The sequence below is a fragment of the Thrips palmi genome, unplaced genomic scaffold, assembly GCF_012932325.1.
Source record: "Thrips palmi isolate BJ-2018 unplaced genomic scaffold, TpBJ-2018v1 HiC_scaffold_1, whole genome shotgun sequence".
Taxonomy (NCBI): domain Eukaryota; kingdom Metazoa; phylum Arthropoda; class Insecta; order Thysanoptera; family Thripidae; genus Thrips; species Thrips palmi.
Genome location: NW_023144620.1, coordinates 3420227 through 3438107, shown reverse-complemented (window position 1 = coordinate 3438107; position 17881 = coordinate 3420227). Strand labels below are relative to the sequence as shown.

At 43.9% G+C, this 17881-nt stretch overlaps 2 protein-coding genes across 7 annotated transcripts; one reads left to right on the top strand and one right to left on the bottom strand.

The window, feature by feature from the left end:
• Positions 1–53: 53 nt before the first annotated feature.
• Positions 54–17131, top strand: LOC117643645 (E3 ubiquitin-protein ligase Ubr3). 6 transcript variants are annotated; one of them, XM_034382661.1, is made up of 27 exons: positions 54–645; positions 1605–1818; positions 1908–2036; positions 2116–2239; positions 2353–2479; positions 2570–2703; positions 2783–3011; positions 3115–3294; positions 3399–3865; positions 9912–10230; positions 10315–10627; positions 10720–10969; positions 11053–11206; positions 11661–11966; positions 12063–12095; positions 12168–12382; positions 12493–12728; positions 12818–13005; positions 13089–13222; positions 13300–13446; positions 13528–14278; positions 14362–14849; positions 14929–15083; positions 15172–15376; positions 15471–15602; positions 15688–15827; positions 15906–17131. In XM_034382661.1, exons 1-27 carry the CDS (start codon positions 420–422, stop codon positions 16021–16023), a joined length of 6114 nt encoding a protein of 2037 aa, XP_034238552.1. In that variant the 5' UTR covers positions 54–419; the 3' UTR covers positions 16024–17131. The 6 variants fall into 6 exon arrangements, with proteins under 6 accessions (XP_034238552.1, XP_034238567.1, XP_034238559.1 ...); XM_034382653.1 differs by having other exon boundaries at positions 420–645; positions 3399–3622; positions 3710–3865; positions 11661–12095; XM_034382676.1 differs by lacking the exon at positions 11661–11966.
• LOC117643677 lies at positions 4108–7052 on the bottom strand. The gene is made up of 8 exons (XM_034382697.1): positions 6222–7052; positions 5989–6130; positions 5738–5910; positions 5476–5658; positions 5155–5393; positions 4865–5073; positions 4642–4789; positions 4108–4551 (listed from the first exon to the last, which is right to left on the bottom strand). Exons 1-8 carry the CDS (start codon positions 6735–6737, stop codon positions 4263–4265), a joined length of 1899 nt encoding a protein of 632 aa, XP_034238588.1. The 5' UTR covers positions 6738–7052; the 3' UTR covers positions 4108–4262.
• Positions 17132–17881: the final 750 nt, after the last annotated feature.

The following is a 17881-nucleotide window of genomic DNA, read 5'->3' as shown; positions in this document are numbered from 1 at the left end:
CCTTAGGCGGCGGCCATTGCGGCTATTAGCGACGGTGGCGCCGCGCTGCGCTGTTGATGTCTGGTAATGACCGCAAACCTCTCATCCCAAACCTCAAACTATCTGCAGAGACGTGTAATCAGGGTTAACGTGTTGTTGTTCGATGAAAGTTTAGGTTCGCCATTGACTCATGACGCTGTTTATTTATTGAGTGGCGCTCCGAAGTTTCTGTACAATGCGCATCGAGCGTCTTCTGATTCTGGTGAAATACTCTCTAGTGTCGTTGGAGTGAAAAGAACCGGAGGTCAAGTGAACACTGTTCGGTAACATACTATGGCCTGGGAAGGCCTACATCAGCACATTTAGCACTTATCACGTCTGCAATTAGACGCAAATGTTGATGACAGAGTCTGGTGCAAGGCAGGAGAAAGTGGTTCACAATGAACTCGATTCCATCTCCTCAGGCTCAGGCCATAATGAAGAAGGGGAAGCGGTCCGCTGCGGAGTATGTGCACAAAGATTGCTGTAGCAATCATCCCCAACGTCTAAACGAGATTTTGGACTATCTCCTCAATCCGAACAACAGCATAGGTGACTGGGAGACGGTTGACTGGTGCCGTTGGCTGGTTGCGAGTGGTCATACGCCCGACGAATTCACCGACATAGGTACGGTATCAGTTGTGTCATGTCTACTTTTTGGAGGTTATGGTCATGGAAGGTCGAGCATACATCAGCACAGCTGAGGCCTAGCTTCGATTCTGTGTCAGCAAACTCTGCCCGTGTGAATGGCGTGACGTGAGAATGATGAGCATTGACTGGAGTCGGTCATCGAGGATGAATTGTCACTTCCCTGAGTGCTGTCCTCCTTGAAAATTACACTCTTTTGTATGGCACTTTTTCAGCAATCCACTTAAACTATTTGCCATATGAACGATAGCATATACTCTCCATTCAACAGAGTTGTTTAAAACCTAAATTACATATGTTGCAATCCATCTTAAAATTACTATAATGGTATAATGTCTGGTGGCAGAATACGTCCACAGTCTTGGCCATTCATTACACTTATCTGACAATAATCTAAGTAATTTCCTTAAAATTTAAGTCTTACCCATATGTTTCACAATCAAAATCAAGCCACTCAATTCTGCATTGAATGGTCTGTGGCATTGGAGGACATGTCTAATGAAATCCTTTCATTGATTCATTCATTGGTTCATTCATTCTGCTATAGGGTTCTTGGGAATATTAAAACTCATTTGTTTTCATTAGTTCAGCCTTTTTCTTACTCCACTGAGTTGCTTATTTTGCAAGAGCTGTGCATCTTAGTTCAGTCAAATATATTGCTTGTGTTGACTGAGCTTAGGTCACAGCCTTGGCATGGGTACAATTGACTTCACCTTGGCAGTGGCTAGTGATCTATCTTAAGAATCACATTCCTGCCTCTTATGTGGGGATGCACTGTTTTGCATTCATTTTATGGTGCTGCTTTTATTCTCTCATCAACCTTTTTATAAAAAAACTATTGCATCACGTTTTTCATTATTATGTAATATTTACCTACTATTATTTCTCTTTGTAGATTATTTCAATTAAAGAGCTGACCCATTTAATTTTCTTTTCAGTTCGTCAATATGATAATGCATCATTGTGTGGCTTGGTATGGACAGCAAACTTTGTTGCATACCGGTGTCGGACATGCAGCATATCTCCATGCATGTCTCTCTGCCTGGAGTGCTTTCAAAAAGGAAATCACATAAACCATGACTTCAATATGTTTCGGAGCCAGGCTGGGGGAGCCTGTGACTGTGGAGACACTAATGTTATGAAAGAGAAGGGGTAGGTCAATTTAGCTTGACAATCACTTCATGATGTCGAAGTTTGCTCTCTTCACATTCTAATTGTCCTTTTTTTCTGTTTATAAACAGTTTCTGTAGTAGACATGGCCCACAAGCTCAGGCTAATAAACCAAATGCTCCAACCGATTTGCTCAATGTTGCTGAGGTTATGATGCCCAGAATCTTTCTTCGTCTCATCCAGTACTTTAGAGACAGCAGGTAAGCATTTGAAATTTTTCTTGGGTTATAATTCGGTTGCCTTGGCGTTTCATTAATGCCCGGTGTCCTTGGCTTGCAGTGTGGCTGAAGTACATTCAACAGCAATTCAGGATGCAGACTTATTTCTTTCAATGCTGCTAGAATTCAGTTCTCTTGGTGCTGCAATGCGCCGAGTAATGGCTAGTTCTCTAACTAATCCCCAGGTAAAAAAAAGATGCTCATCTTTTCTTGTTTATTGAAAGGAAAGATACTGCCATTGAACATAACATATTTTTGACATCATTATTTTTGCTTCATTTATTGTTTATTTTTACAGCTCTATAAGAATATGACAACTCCAAATGGCTTACCTTGTCAAATAGTCTATATGCGTAAAAGTAAGGAGGTTTATGAAACTGCTCTAGATACATTACTCAACCCAGATCCTCCTGAAGAATTTAAAGGTTTGAAGAAATATTATTATTAGACGTAAATTTCCTCTTTTAACAGCAATCAACACGGAGTTTATTGTCACTTTCTTTCATTTGTTTCAGACTGTGTAGCTTTACAGAAACGCTTAGTACATCGCTGTTTCTTAGAAGAATTGATGTTTTGGAATATTAAGTTTGAATTTCCCCAGAAAATGGTGTGTTTGCTGCTCAACTTATTGCCAGAGCCAGATTATAAGGTATGTTAGCTGCTTTGGAAGTCTCCGAAGGAAATGAGAATTGTCTGAAACTAACCCCTGTGTCCTACCTTGATTGCAGGAGGCACTCACCCAAGCCTTGGTGCTGCACTACAGCCGCATTTCTCACATGCTAGAACGTTCTTCAGATCCTGATTCAATGTCCAATCGGGTAGTCCACATGAGTGTTCAATTATTTTCAAATCAGCAGTTGGCAATGAGCATGACAGAAAATTTAGATCTTCTACATGTAATGACAATCACATTGAAGTATATGATGAGTCAGCTTCTTATTCCAAACACATTGCATGGTGAGTTATGGGTTGAATGATTACATTCTTTTTCCACTTGCTGTCTCGTTTTTTTCCACGACAGAGGAAATGTTATTAACTTGTTCCATTTATTTTATTTTAGAGCCAGACAAAAATTTACATTTAGTGGTTGATTGTGGTCTTGCTGTGATGAAGGAACATTGCTATTGGCCTTTAGTGTCTGATCTAAACAATGTCCTTTCTCATCGCTCTGTGGCTTTGAAATTTATGGGCGATGACAGTCTTCTGGAAATATGGTTTGATTTTCTTACAATGTTTCAAGGTGAGTTTAGGTGTCAAGCCTTCCATCTTCCTCTGCTATTTCTCCTATTTAAAGTTGCTCATATTATAGTACATGACATTATTGTTTTTGATTATTTTTTGAAGGAATGAATGTGAATCAAAGGGAAATGACTCAGCATATTGAGTTTGAGCCCAATACTTACTATGCTGCATTTTCTGCTGAGCTGGAGGCCTGTGCTTATCCCATGTGGGCTCTTCTTGCTCACTTGGATGAGTCTACTCTTCAGTACTCAAAGAGAGTGATTGCAAGCTGCCTAACAGCACTGCAGGATTGGCTTGATGAAATCAGCTTTACCCATCCTATTGAGGTGATTGACACTTGGCAGCTCAAGTTTGTTTTATTTCAACAGCAAAGTTCTGTATGCTTATTCGTTCCTTTTCCTTTTGATGTGCAGAAAGACAAATATCAGGTTTCCTTCCATCTTTCCCTGCACCGCTACCTAGCTGTGTTCATGAGCAACGCTATTAGACGTCAAGGATTGGCTCTCCGTGATGTTCTTCCCCCATCTGATGTTGTACAGCTCATCATGTTTCATCCGCTTCGTGTACAGGTAAGAAAACTCAGATATATCTATCACCAGAATTCATAGGAGGAATTCTTGTGTAATTTTCTATCCTGTAGCAATATAGAGCTATTTTACTGGCTGGACCCACTGAGTTCTAGGATTGATTATGGGGAATGAGAGTTTCTGAGGCTGGTTTGACCACAAGGGCCAAGGTTTAATGCGTATCTGCTATTGAAGGGATTCTGATAATGGCATTTGGTGTTACTTTAGAAAAAAACTTACAAAAATGAGACATCAATAACTTGTTTTTATTTACCCTTTTTATTTTGTATACAAACTCATTGTCGTAAGTGATATATTGTAAAATATTCCATTATACTGGTGTCTAAACTAAGTTGGCTGAGATTGCATTACAGATCTTGATCATTACTATTTATTGATTTTATCTGAGATCTTCTGTTGTGAGATGCTTTGTGATATCATAGTTTGACACCTTGAGTGCCACAAACCCTGCAGATCCTTCTGTTCCCTTGTGGTACAGTCCTACGCCACCCAGCAAGGTTGGGGGGTCAAGCACCACAGGTTGAATGTCTAGGAATGGCACTGTTGTTTGTGCAGCATCTGTCACGATGTCTGAGTGGGTGAACTGCACAAATGTGTCATGGCGTGAATCTGGCTTACAAGGCCCATTCGATCTCTGAGGAACAATAGTTGAAATGGGCAGTTCAGTCCTGTATAACAGTTATAATTAAAGATTAGTTTTGTTAGTAATTGAGACAAAATTTGCCAGTAGTATGATGCACAAAATGCCTTGAGTTTACCTTGGATTCTCTAGAGCACTGTCCGTGTTTGCATTGCCAACCCAGTAGCTTAACTCTGTTGGTCTCTTTAAAACGCCTTTATGATAAATGATAGGCGACACCTGCATTTCCATGTTCAGATGTGTGCCAACCTCTTGAAACCGTATGCCTGTGCAAAGAACGAGAATTGATTTTATTCAATGACTCAGGTGTAAAATCAAATGCATATGATCAATCAAAATACCTGTTACTACATATCCCTCAGGAGCTTCTAGATCGTCAAGGTCAATGCTCCTTTTCTCCCATGACATTTTGTAGTCAGGTTGGCTTGTATCCACAGGCTTCCATCGTAGACTGGAGGCATTTATTACCCCATGTGGTAGGAGTGAGCCCTCCTGTATCTGAATGTGTACCACTCTGTTTTTCTTCACAAAGCGAAGCCCAGTAATGACTCTGTAGAAATTTTAAAAAATTCCAAATTAGAGACTTGATAAAAGTGTTACAGGAATGTAGAGCTGTTCATGATGACTTTACTTGTTATTGGTGACATCTGCCACCTCAGGGCTGAGACTGAAAAATCGGTCAGATAGGGGACCAGGCTCATCACACACACAGAAGCAGTAGGAGCAGTGGGCTGGCAGAAAGAATCTCCACCAACTGTTGACTGTAACTAAAGTACAATTGGCTTCAGTTACCTGACCAATGCGGTCAGTCCCCAGAAGAGCATTCTTCTTGTATTCGATATACTCGTATCTCCTCCTCTCTCCAGGATTCTGAAATTGAAAAGAAACTTCAGACTAAGTCTTCTTTACGCCTTCTCAATAACACATTCCCACCTGTCCCACCCCGACTTACCGATTGACACACTTTCATGTCAGATTCAATGAATTGACAGTCAATTATGCGTCCTTCACATTTAGGTTGTTGGCTACAAAATTTTTCTTGGTAACATCCATGGCTCTCAGTCAGCTCATAATTTTTACAGCTTCCCCTGCAGGATTGGGACGGATTCATATCTACTTCATTCTCAATGTAACCCTGCAATACAATAGTCACAACCCAATTAGGCCTCAGAGGTTGAAATTGTTATTTTTTTTTCTGCCATGAATTTTCTTACTTGAAGGAGACGTGTAAGTTGCTCATAGGTAGCATGTTCCTGATAGTTCCTAGGATCGCAGCGCCACATCGTTCTGCTAGCAGTTTTCATTGCATTCAATGCAGCATTTCCTTGTTGTTTGTTCTTCTGAACAAATTTTTCTGTCATCTGCTTTGCTTTTATCTCCTGGTCACCTGAAGGATCATACATCAATTACTACCTTCAACATTCATTTCTCATTCATTGCGTTAATTAACTCTGATTTCACTGACCTTTTTCAAAAATCTGCAATAGTGCATATGCACTCTGAGCCATTATGTAGGATTTTAGCTGTGTTAGTTGCAAATCAGCAAATATGTTGTACAGCATGAGCTGAGGTGACTGCTTGTTGTCACAGACATTATTTTGATGTTCCTGTCATAAACCATAAAATTAAAGAAATAGAAATCAGTCAAAATTAAAAAAAAAAAAATACTTGAAAAGAACTTTGCTTGTGCACACATACATTGAGGGCGGCCTCAAAAATTGTGTTATTTTTCTCCTTTTTGTCTGATGCAGCAAGGGTCAACTTATGAATATTTTCGGATTTTGGTAAATACTCCAGTATGGTTTCTGCTATATCCAACCAAGCCCGTGTTGATGCAACTTTCTGGGTTGTCTTCTGTTTGTCCATAAACTGCATAAATGTTGTATAGAGAGAATGCACTCCTTGAGAATGCGCTTGTATCAGCTCCCATCTATAGATGAAATGCAGTTTATCTTCGACTATAGGTGCGTCCACATCTTTGACGGCAGCCGAAAGGGATTCCAAAGCGCCGATCAGTTGACTAGCAGATTCGTAAGACTCCTGCTTCACCATGGTTGTGAAGTGGGGGTTGGACACATTCTTCCACAAGTGCTCCACCAGATAGATAGTCTTCATGCGCGCCACATCCACTGCACTTGGCTCACTGACAGCATTTTTTGCCGCCCTGAGGGATGCGACTAGCATCAGCACCAACAGCACCTGTGTCACCCCCATTCTTGAGCTCAGCGTCTTGTCGGAGGTAGGGAATGCAGGGAGATTCACACCATGGACGTTGTTTGGCTCGGTCCGGCTCCTCTGGCGGCGGCACTGCTGGCTTTGCGCTGGACAAGCGAGACGAGACGCGACTCGCGGAGCCTTGGACGCGGTGCCGCGGAGTCTCAGGGTTGCGCCAACCGAGAAAGGGGGCAGGCCGGGCAGGGCAGGAACGGCGGGCGGGCTCGTATTCCTCTCTTCCTGTGGCGGGGCTGGCTGGCTGGCTGGCTAGCGCGCTCGGCTCTGCTTCGCGGTGCTTCGCGGTCGCAGCTCGCGTCTCGCGGCTGGCTGCGGGCTGTGCGGCGCGGCAAGCGCGGCGCTGGGCTGGGGCGTTGTGGCCGGGAGACCGGCGGGGCACACACTGACTGAAGGCAAGGCGAAGCGAAGGCACTGGTGTGGAGTGCCTGCTGTACCTGCTTGTGCGGCGCGTGGCGTGCGCGTGCCCTGCCCTGCCGCCGGGCTCGGCTCGGCTCGGTTCGGCCCCCGGAGCTGTTTACATGCCTCGCCTTCCCTCTCCGCGCTCTCCGCGCCCCACCCGGTCACTCCGCCGTGCGTGTGTGCGTTCTCTTATCCGTTGTTTCGTTGGTGGGTTTCACTTACGCCCCAGCAGCCATGCTACTACTTCGCGGGGCGGGGAGCGGCGGGGGCGACCGGCTGAGACGTATTTGTATTACGGTCACTCGCACCGGACCCGCCGCCAGCTGTCTGATTCCGAGCCACGCTTTCTTCGCTCTCTTTCTCGCACCCATGCGGGCCTCGCCGCGAGTGCGACAGAGAGCGACGAGAGCAGAGCTCGGGGGCACGCGGGGGCAGAGGGCGAGAAAGTCGCGGGGCCGCGTGGACGTTTGGCGCGTCCACGCGGTGATAACGCCGTGGTGGCGGCGTCCGTTGCCTCTGCCTCCTCATTCCGATCGTGCCGTCGCGTCGCCCACTGCGGGGCACGGCGGGGCACGGCGGGGCGCATGAGTGCGAGAGAGAGAGAGTCGCTGGAGGGAAGTCCGGAGGCAAGTCGGGCTGCAAGGGTGGCGCGGGGCGGCGCGCAGACAGGCGGTCTCGTCTCCGTCAAGCTCGTCCCCGAGGTGCCCGAGTCCCCGCTCGGCTATTGGAGACATCCTGCTCAATGGGTCTGAGTCAGGGCGGGACAGGGACTCTGTTGTGATTGCTCTGCGCCGCGGCGGGCTGGGCTCGGCGCGGCGTGGCGGCGCGTCGTCGCGATTGCTGACTCAGCCGCGGTGGCAACCAGCGGCAAGGCGAGTCGCCTGCACTGTGTGGCCGTTCTGGGAAGTGGAGTGGAGTGGGAAGGAACGAGCTCTAGACTGATTCCGAGAGTCGTTTTCGTCGCTCTGTCTCTGTCGCACCTTCACGCGACGCTCCATGCGTGCGAGGGAGACGGAGGCGACGAAAACGCCTCTCGGAATCAGTCGACTGCTAACAACAACGCGAACGGGGAAGTCGCGAGCGGTCCGCGAAAAGTGCCGACTTGTGAAACACGGCGGCGTCTGCGCCATTGGCAGTGGCGTAGCAGTGGGTGTGCCGGCTTTGTTCCGACTCGTCGAAATCCGTGGTGTCGTGCAGCCGAAGGTCGCAGGGTCGGCCGCAGAGTCGCTGTGTCTCAGGACCCTTTTTGCGCCACTGCTCGGCTAGCCTGTCCCAGTCCCAGAAAGACTGCCAGGGAAGTCCCTCAGAGAACGCTTTGTTGAGCAAGGCGCGCAGTTCTGCAACGCGTTGCACACGGCCGGGTGATCTCCCCCGAGAGGACCCTCGTCCGATCGTCTTCCGAGTGGAAATGGAGCTAGCTCTTTTGTGTGGCCGTCGCCCTGTCTAATGCGGACTCGGGCCGCGTCCTTTCACTCTCCTCCTGGAGCCCCCGTCCTCCCCCTTCCACTCACGCACACATGTGCACGCGGACCACGCGGACCCCCCGCCACTGGAATGCTCCGGACGGGACAGGTGGAGCGGCGACGCGGCGATATGTCCTTGGTGGCGGAAGAGATTACAACACGGCCGCTCGGGTCGCGAATGACAGAAAAGCGTTCGCCAGCTGTAAACCCTCCTGCTGCCGTTGTCTGATTCCGATTCCGCCGACGCGTCCAAGTTTGTTCCACGTTGTTCCCGTTAGTCCTGGCGTGCCTGGCCTCTGGCCTGGCGTCGTCGCCCCCGGCGAGTGGCGAGGCGTCGTGGCGTCATCGGGACAAAGACGAGGAGAACGAGGAGGAGGGAGGGCGTCAGCGCCTCTGGCTGCCTGGTGCCTGGTGGTGCCTGGTACCTGGACACACGACGGCTGTGGGCGCGGCATCGTGGCATTCGGGATACTTATCAATCACGTCGCTTGGAGCGGGCCGGGTTACCTTAGAAAAACTCTTGACAACGCTCACACAAACTAAACATTAAAAGAATCTAAAAAAAAACATTTTTAAAAACTAAAAAAAAAATCAAAAAAAAAATCAGACAGATAAGAATGGGCTGCTCCTCAGATGTGGTGCTGCTAGAATTTCCCTTATCACACGTGGGTGTATCCGGCCTCTTGACTCGAGCCGCTCGCAGATCTTCGAATCCTGGCGGCGTGTACACTCGAGCCGCGGGAAACGGAAGGAGATGCCGACGATGTTTGAACCGCCGTGTCCGGCCGTCCGGCCCCTGCTCGTATTCGCCACGCCACAGTGCATTCATGCTGGTGCCCAGGCAGACTGATTCCGAGAGTCGGTTTGGTCGCCCTGTCTTTCTCTCACTCCTGGACCGTCCCGTGTAGGCGCAAGAGAGGCAGAGCGACCAACTGGACTCTCGGAATGGGTCTGCAGCGCACTCAGCGCGGGCTCCATGCGGGTATCGGGTGTGGGCGGCCCGACTAGCTGGGCAAACAACGTGTTCTGCATGCCTAATCACACTTGTAGCGAATTATGACTCGTATCACCTGTATTGGAATGCGTTTCTCGGAAACGGGCCTCTGCCCTGTCGTACATGGTGTACCGTGTGCTGTTGGATTTTTGTTTTACCAAGCTTTTGCAGGCTGTTTGTTTTCTAAATGTCAAATTCTGATTGTCTTCATAAATTTTTAATGCGATGCTGCAGTTGCAAAATAAGCACAGGGACTATGTAGTGCTCCGTGTTAACTGATTTTTTCTCACCTTGTTACAGGCGGCTTTCTATGAAATTGTCAGTGGATTGTGGGTTCGAAATGGCCTGCAAATTAAAGGACAAGCTATGACCTATATTCAGTGCAATTTCTGCAACTCGATGGTTGATGCTGACTTGTACCTCCTTCAAGTTTGTGCCACACAACTGCAGCCAGAGAAGTTTCTCACAACTGTTTTGGATCAATTTCATATGAAAGACTGGTTGAGTTTGGCAGCATTCACAAATCCCCAACATCTATTGGATAGTGAGCTTGAAACACCAATGCTTGAGAGCTGTCTGCTTTTCCTTGCCACCCTTGTCAGCATACGCAATTATTTAGGTGAGTATTGTTGCATTTTTCAAAAATAATCTTTTTTCTGCTATTTTTATATTTTATTTTTTATCCTTTTCCTCTTACCAACAGGTGTCAGTGAAGCAACTATATCAGAATTGGAAATGGGAACACTACTTTGCATGGGCGACAAGACTCACAGCCAGTTGATTGACCTCATGCCGGAGAAGAGTTACCCTCTCCCTCAAAGTAGGGACTTTGAGACCGTCCTTACAGAAGTTGCTGATTACCGGGCGCCAAACTTTGAATCTAGTGGAAATATGCAACAGGGCATGTACCGTCCAAAGGCATGGATTTGGGATCAGCAATACAACCCAATTCATGTTCTTCTGAGAGCAGTGCACCGAAGAGATTTCCAAAATTCAATGGATCGCTTCACTGAATAGTAAAAATTTGTTTCATTTTTTAATTTTTAAATTTGTTAATGGTTTAAATGCATTTTATAGAGATACCTCTCTTTTTTAAATTTTCTTCCAGTGTTCAACAAACAGGAAAGTTCAAGGGTTCAGGTTCACCATGGCCGCCTTTCCGAATGCCGAAAGACGTCCATCCAGCCTATGATGATCCTCGCAAGGTCTTGCAGTCTCGTGTGTTCCACTCGTTTGCATTTATTGTCTTGCACAAAGCAGTTCATGGCCATGATGTGTCTGACCATGTTATTGCTCTGACCCTATATTTACTTGAGTTGGCCCTTTCAATTGAATCTCCATTGGAGGAACCTAGTCAGGTATAGTCTGAGATACCTTTAGACATAGAGTATATGCTGTCTTCTTGCCCCTTTTTCCCATGACTAAGCCTTTTTGTTTCCAGATCTGCCCAGCCTCTCGCCGTCAAGAGCCTCATATTGTAAAAGACGGAGATTTAATGAGCTGGTATGACACTGACTGGCTGTCAAATAATTTAAGAACAGTAGTGAATTCTGTCATTCTCAACATGGAGCATTCAGCTTATGACAGCTCTGAAAGTAAGTCCCATGCCTTTTGTTAAAATGATTGTGACACATCTGTTCTTTGGGTCATCTTCTTTTGCTTCTGTTGCTTTTGGTGTATTATTTTTAAGACTGTGCCAATGCTAATCTTGGTGTATTTAATGAATGAGCTTATCCTGGCTTTACTCCTACAAGATTTGCTCGACTCCCTCTCAGCTGCCAGTGCCTACCCATCCTATTGGACTTGCTCCCAGCATGTCCAATTTCAGCTCTCCTCACACTTCATTACATTTATCCATGCTAATTGTGGAAGCTGCTATGGTCTGCTTGCTTGAATAATCCTGTTATTTGGGCTGCATGTGTTATGTGTGCAACCCTTCCCCCTTCCCTTCAGTGGTTTGGTGACTTTTACTTGCTCTCAACCTATAAAATACAAGTCTTTGTGTGAAGTTAGTTGGTATTACAGTTTGTAATTTGCCTGTGCCTGTAGGTGAGGGGGAGTCGTTTTCGTTGGATTGTCGCCCCGGTCCCGGTCCGCTGGCTCTGGAGCCATCACAGTCACAAGCACGGGCAATGGGGCCGAAGCGGTACCGCTCCGCCCCACTCTTTCTGACACATCCCCCTGCTCTGAATATGATCGCAGGCAGCTCTTCGAGTCAAGCAGGCGCCTTTTCCCTCCCTGCTTTACCTCAACCAGGTGTGGGTGATGGCACAATGGAGGTCGAGTCCCCCGCTTCCCCTGATGAAGTCGCAGAGCTGGTGTTTTCTGGTGAATCAGAAGCCTCTGCTAGTGAAGGTGGCTGTTTGGCTCTTGTGTCGGGTGGACGTAGCACCGAAGATGATGATAGTTCTGGTGAAATGGAAATAACTCATTCAATGTCTCTTGCTGTAGTTGGCGAACTGGCTGTGATCTCTGCAGATGGTGGTAATGATCTTTCCTTTACGTCATTCAATCTGGTTGCATCAAAAGCATCAATTGATTTGTATTTGTTTCTAGCTACTTCAGATTCAGAGGTTGCTTCAGGCATGCATGGCATGGAACCAGTTCCTTCCTCTTCAAGTCGCAACATTGTTCCTGTTGGCTCTCAAGCAATCCAACCTGCTGCCTCGTCATCTGGAAGTAATATTGTTGCTGTGGGTGTCCAAGCAGTTGAGCCGTCTTCCTCATCCTCTGGTCGTAGTAAATTTTTCAAGAAAAAGCACAAAAAACAGGTAATGATTTAAACTTGCATGTGGTAGAATAGCAAAGCCTCCTGCGTTACAAGGACTTAATTGTGTTTCTTATTCAGAACGAACTAAAGAGTGAGCATGTTTTCTTGCAGGGATCTGAAAATTTACACGTTCCTATGAGCGTGAATGAGAGCATAATCTCACTTCTTCTGAAGCTGCACTCCAATTTAACAGAAACACCAGACAGTTTCAATCCTTATGATGTTGAGAGGCAAGCTGCCCAAGCCTCAGGGTCAAGTGAAGATCAATCTAATGATTATGTTGGAGATGGCCCCTTCTTTGTTGGCAAACTCCTGAAGCACATCATGGCATTGGATCCTATGTGCCGGTGAGTTTATATGCCGAATATTTGACTTGTAGACCACTCGACTAGTTCTCACTGTGAATTCATTCACCATGGATTTCCTTCAATTTTAGGGATGCTGTTTTTGAAGTAAGAGAAAAGTTGTGGGGAAAGAAGCCTGAAGAAAATAAAGATGAGCAAAAAATGCGTGAGGATGAAGAACGAGAAGAAAGAAGAAGACGTGCCAAAGAGAGGCAAAAGAAATTAATGGAAGAGTTTGCTTCTCAGCAAAAGCAGTTCATGGAGATGGCTATGGAAACAGGTTTGATTTAATTTGTGTTATGGCTTGTGTCTGTCACAGTCATCTATAGTATGTTTTTATATACTTCTGTTTTGGTATTGCAGATGAGAATGGAATGGACTGGGAAGAAGATGAAAATGCTTCCATGGTCAGTAAAAAGGAATATGACTGTGCTATTTGCAATCAAACTACATTGAGTACTGCAGAAAATCCCATGGGATTGGTTGTTCTACTACAGGTGAGTCTCAAGAGGTCCTCAGTTTTCTTTGCCCTATAATTAATGAGAACAACTTTTGATAATGTTTTGATTTTCAGCCAACTAGTGTTCTTGGACACAAACGCAGCAGAAAAGAATTCAAACTGCCTACTACAGATGAAGAACAATCTGTTCTGAAGATTAGAGATAAACTATCAGACAATTTTGACAGAAGAGTGCAGTTGTTGTCTCAACAGTTTGATGATGTATATTTTGCCTCTATAATGGAATATGTTTGATTCACTTAACGTGACCTTATAAATCTAATCATTGAATTTTTTTTACAGCTGTCATGGCAGTTGTCTCTCAACTTAGGCTGGGAAGGTGGTGTTCACTTACAAACATGTGGCCATCATTTGCATTTGGAGTGCCACAAATCTTACCTCCAGTCCCTCAAGAACCAACAGAGACAGCAGCAATCGCTTGATGTTGATCGTGGTGAATACTCCTGCCCTATTTGCCGGCAGTTAGCAAATTCTGTCTTGCCACTGACTCCAGAGCTTGGTGAATGTGCTGCCATGGTGCGATCACGGCCAACCAACTCCCTGTCTATTGTGTCAGAAATCAGTCACTTGCTGCAAGAAAATCCAGTTCCTATAAAGGCCTCCACTTTACCTGATGCCATGAGCAAATTAATGGAAGACATGACAAACTGTACTCACCGCAAATATAAGCAAAAGAGTGCTACCACATCTCACCAAAGCCTATTTTTGTTTGTGGCCTCAATTGCACGCACGAACTTGGAACTGGAATTAGTCCAAAGGGGAGGCAACTTGTGTACTGATTTAGAAAGCATCAATTCTCCTCTAATTCCTAAGCGATCATGCATTGTACCGCTTCTTCATGTTTTGGCTATGCATGCCCGTTGTCTTGCTGTGTGGCCTGTTGGTAGAATGTGGCAACAGCTGGCTGGAGTTGAGGCTGAGACAGAGACTACGGCCATTGCTCCCATAGAAAAGGAAGTTCCATTGTTACTACGAGATCCAACTGCTATTCTATTGCAATTAGTTCTTCTCTTACCACTGCATATTGATGAGAGTAAGTGTAATCTGTGAAATAAACGTAATTTGCTAACTTGTCCAACACATCTCATTTTTCTAATAACAAATTTCATGTTTCAGCATTCTTCCTTTGTGTTGTAAAAGTTCTTTACAACTTGCTGTACTTCCAAGTGCTGGCTCAGTTATCCTGTCGTTTGTCAGATAGAGAGCGTCGAGTATGGCGCGCTGCATTTGAAAACAGGCAGCCTTCTCTCCATGAAGTGACAACGTTAGAAGCCGCCATGGCACTAACTATTCGTTTGTTGGAGCCTAGTCAAATATATTTGGACACATCTGACATGGAAACTGGAAGTTCCCAATCCCAGGCCAGCAATGCACCAAGCCAACCAGCTGAGTCCCAGAAAAGTGCCTCCTCTAGCTTGGGAGTGAATGCCTCTAATGTATCTTCTGCACCTAGCACAAGCAGCTTAGACTCACCAGATATTCCTCCTATGATCTTTTTGCATCGTCGAAGTGTTGTCAGAGTTGATGATCCTGATTCTCCCCTTGAACCCCTGTCAGAACAGGAGCAAAATATTTTGCTAAACAAGAAAGCCTTAGAAAATGAAGTAAGTGTTGGTGTTTATTCTCAAACACCCTAGTAACTACACTTGATTGCCAATATTAATTGTGGTTTTGAATTTTCAGGTACAGCAACTATGTCTTTCTTTCTTACGAATAGCTGCATTGCTAAGGCACCATTTATATGAACAGCCTCTTCCAGAGATACAAGATGAAAATTCTGAATTTGTGCGACTTGTTTATTATTTAGATCTGGTTTCTGAAGGAATGAATTTGGCCAAGTAATTTCTTCACAATTAATTTTTTCCCACCTTGTGTCTTGAAATAATTTGACCTGTTTGATACTAAAAAAAAAATTCTGCCATTTAGGTTTAATTCTGCTGTGGTTTTAAGTTGGCCTGCTGCTGACCCTAGCAACCATGGATACTTGCCTCCCAAGGATTGGGCAGAAGAACTTAATGCTTTTGCTCAGAATGCCCAAATGACTGCCCGTGCTTTTCTTTTAGATCATCATAAATTGTGGAGCCAACCCAAATTGCTTAGTTTACCACAACTTTATGATGGGATTTTTCAGGTATGACAAAAACACATAGATTCACTTGTTTTTTTTTTTTTTTTTTTTTGACATTGTTTTAAATGTATGGTTTCATGTATGGATTTGTTTTCAGTATTATCTCCGTCGCCATTGTGCTCAGTGCGACTCGGTGCCTCGAGAAACAACACTCTGTCTTTTGTGTGGCACTTTAGTATGTTTTAAAGAGAATTGTTGTCAACAATCTGATGTTTGTGAGGCAGTGCAGGCAAGTAGTCTTAAAAATCTACAGTATCAATAAGTAGATTTTTGTCTCTATGGACATAATTTTAATTAATGTGTCTTGTTTGCAGCATGCCGAAATATGTGGTGCTGGAACAGCAGTGTTCTTAGTTGTGACCTCATCATGCATAATTGTGATTCGTGGAAAACGGGCTTGTCTGTGGGGCTCAGTTTATCTAGATAGCTTTGGAGAAGAAGATAGAGAGCTAAAGTGAGTGGGTGTTGTCTGTATCAATTTATTCTGAACCGAGGCGTCTCTTTCTTACGCATGATTTGTTGTTCTTGACAGGAGAGGGAGACCACTGTTTCTAAGTCCTGAACGTTATCAACTACTTCAACAACAATGGGTTTCTCATCGCTTTGATCACACAAACAAGAAGTGGGTGTGGCACAGAGATTCTCTGTAATTGTAGTGTCATGACCTTTATTCAGCTAGTCAGTCATCACATAACAAACTCTGTTGTTTATTATTTGTGCTTATAAAGAATTATTCAAAATGTGTCTATGGACCATTTTCCTTTGCTGTGTGTTGTATAAATACAAAGTTTTATATGTTATATTTATTAAATGTCTAATATCTAACTTTGTTAGTTTTGTGCTCAATTCTCATTTGAAAGCTGAGGTCAGTTTTCATGTATATATATGTGTGTGTATATTTACAGAGTATTTAATATATACATGTGTATATATACATGTATATGTACACTTATACTTACTTTGTTCCTTACACTATGTAAATAATCAAGTGGAAACTTGCTTACATACAAAATTTGTGAAAACTTGTTGTTTAGCAGAGGCAGCTGTTTTCTTTTAAATACGTTTTTGTTGGGCACTGCAGATGGTCAGGTAGGACAGGTCTATAGTGATTTTGTGTCCCTTTTACTCAAAGCATTGTAGTTGTCTTCTACTTGGCTTGGAAGATTTCTTTCTTCTTTTTTCTTTCATTGTTGAGTGCAATCGACATTGAGTTGGCTGCTGTTGTTTGCAGCCTCTCTGTTTGGAGTTGTTGCTGCTGGGTGTTGTAAATTGTGATCATTTTGAGAATTATTCCCTTTCATTGTTTGATGAAATGAAACACCTTGTTGAATTTTTTGTACTCAAATTGATATTTTCACTTCTCAATGAAGAATTGTTATTCATTCCTCACTGTGATATATGTCCCCATCAATGTAACCATTGCTCTTGACTTAAGGTACGGTTTCAATGTTATAATATTAATATCAACCGGGAATTCAATGAGTACCAGCCAATGAATTGTGATAAATTATGTCAAATAATTGTTAAAACTTTTGGCACTCTTAAATCAGGTTAATTTTTCTTCATTCTATAATATAAGTAGGAGAAAAAAGCATCAATGAATTTTTTAACCTGTAATTGTCTACTTACTAGAGCTGCTTTGCCCAATTTATGAGGCTGAGTCCAGTCATAGAGACAAGTGGGAAAAGTCTCAAATGTTTTTATTTATTTATCTCTGTCCTCATGGTTTTACTTAAATAAAAGTACTAAACTTTAGGCTTTGTCTGTTGCATTTTTGTTTTGTTTTGCTTAGACCAGATCTTACAAATTGATGCTCAGAAAGAAAACAAACTTTGCAGATACACTCTATTTGCCAGTGTCAAAAAGTTTGTTGGTCTCCTGAGGTTTGGGTGAACCTCATTAGAGAAGGCTAGCACATCTGCATGGCTAGAAGTGTGAAGATCAGACTTTTGCTTTCAACCGTTTAGTTTTATATAAATTCACAATAACATACAGGATTTACACATTCTTATTGATCAATTTGGAGGCTTCTGATAATTTTACTGTGTTGTATTAAAGCTTTACATTTATTTTCTAGTGAGGTGTAATGACTGAAGATGATTTTCTCTTTTTAGAGATTCGATAATGTGATTATTGCACTCCTTTTTGTAATAATGTGAAAGTTGTTGTCAATGTTTGTCAGCTTTTTTAAAATGTAGAGTTGCTGCTCTATTAGGCTGGTTGAACTGAAATGATTATTTGTAAGGTGTGAAGTAATTTAATTGCAAGGTAACACTAAACATGTTCAGTCAGCTATTTTTAATAATATTTAGTGGAACAGGATTAAGCAGCTACTTTAAGTTACATTGAATTAACAATTTTTAGGTCGTAGTTCCAAAAGAAACTGCATATCACAATTTGACAAACAAGATCAACAAAATTCAATAGATTGTTGTGAATCCGTCCAATCTAGGTGATTTTCATGCAACCTCGATGGTTGCCTCTAAAATACATTAGCAGAAAGAACCA

Excerpts from the sequence above, each read along its gene's own strand:
- LOC117643645 (XM_034382643.1), top strand. The coding sequence starts at position 420 with ATGAACTCGATTCCATCTCCTCAGGCTCAGGCCATAATGAAGAAGGGG. Across the intron at positions 2,240-2,352 it reads GTTCTCTAACTAATCCCCAG|CTCTATAAGAATATGACAAC; the intron begins GTAAAAAAAAGA and ends TTATTTTTACAG. Across the intron at positions 15,084-15,171 it reads GAAGGAATGAATTTGGCCAA|GTTTAATTCTGCTGTGGTTT; the intron begins GTAATTTCTTCA and ends TCTGCCATTTAG.
- LOC117643677 (XM_034382697.1), bottom strand. The coding sequence starts at position 6,737 with ATGGGGGTGACACAGGTGCTGTTGGTGCTGATGCTAGTCGCATCCCTC. Across the intron at positions 5,659-5,737 it reads AACTTACACGTCTCCTTCAA|GGTTACATTGAGAATGAAGT; the intron begins GTAAGAAAATTC and ends ATTGTATTGCAG. Across the intron at positions 5,394-5,475 it reads ACATGAAAGTGTGTCAATCG|AATCCTGGAGAGAGGAGGAG; the intron begins GTAAGTCGGGGT and ends TTTCAATTTCAG.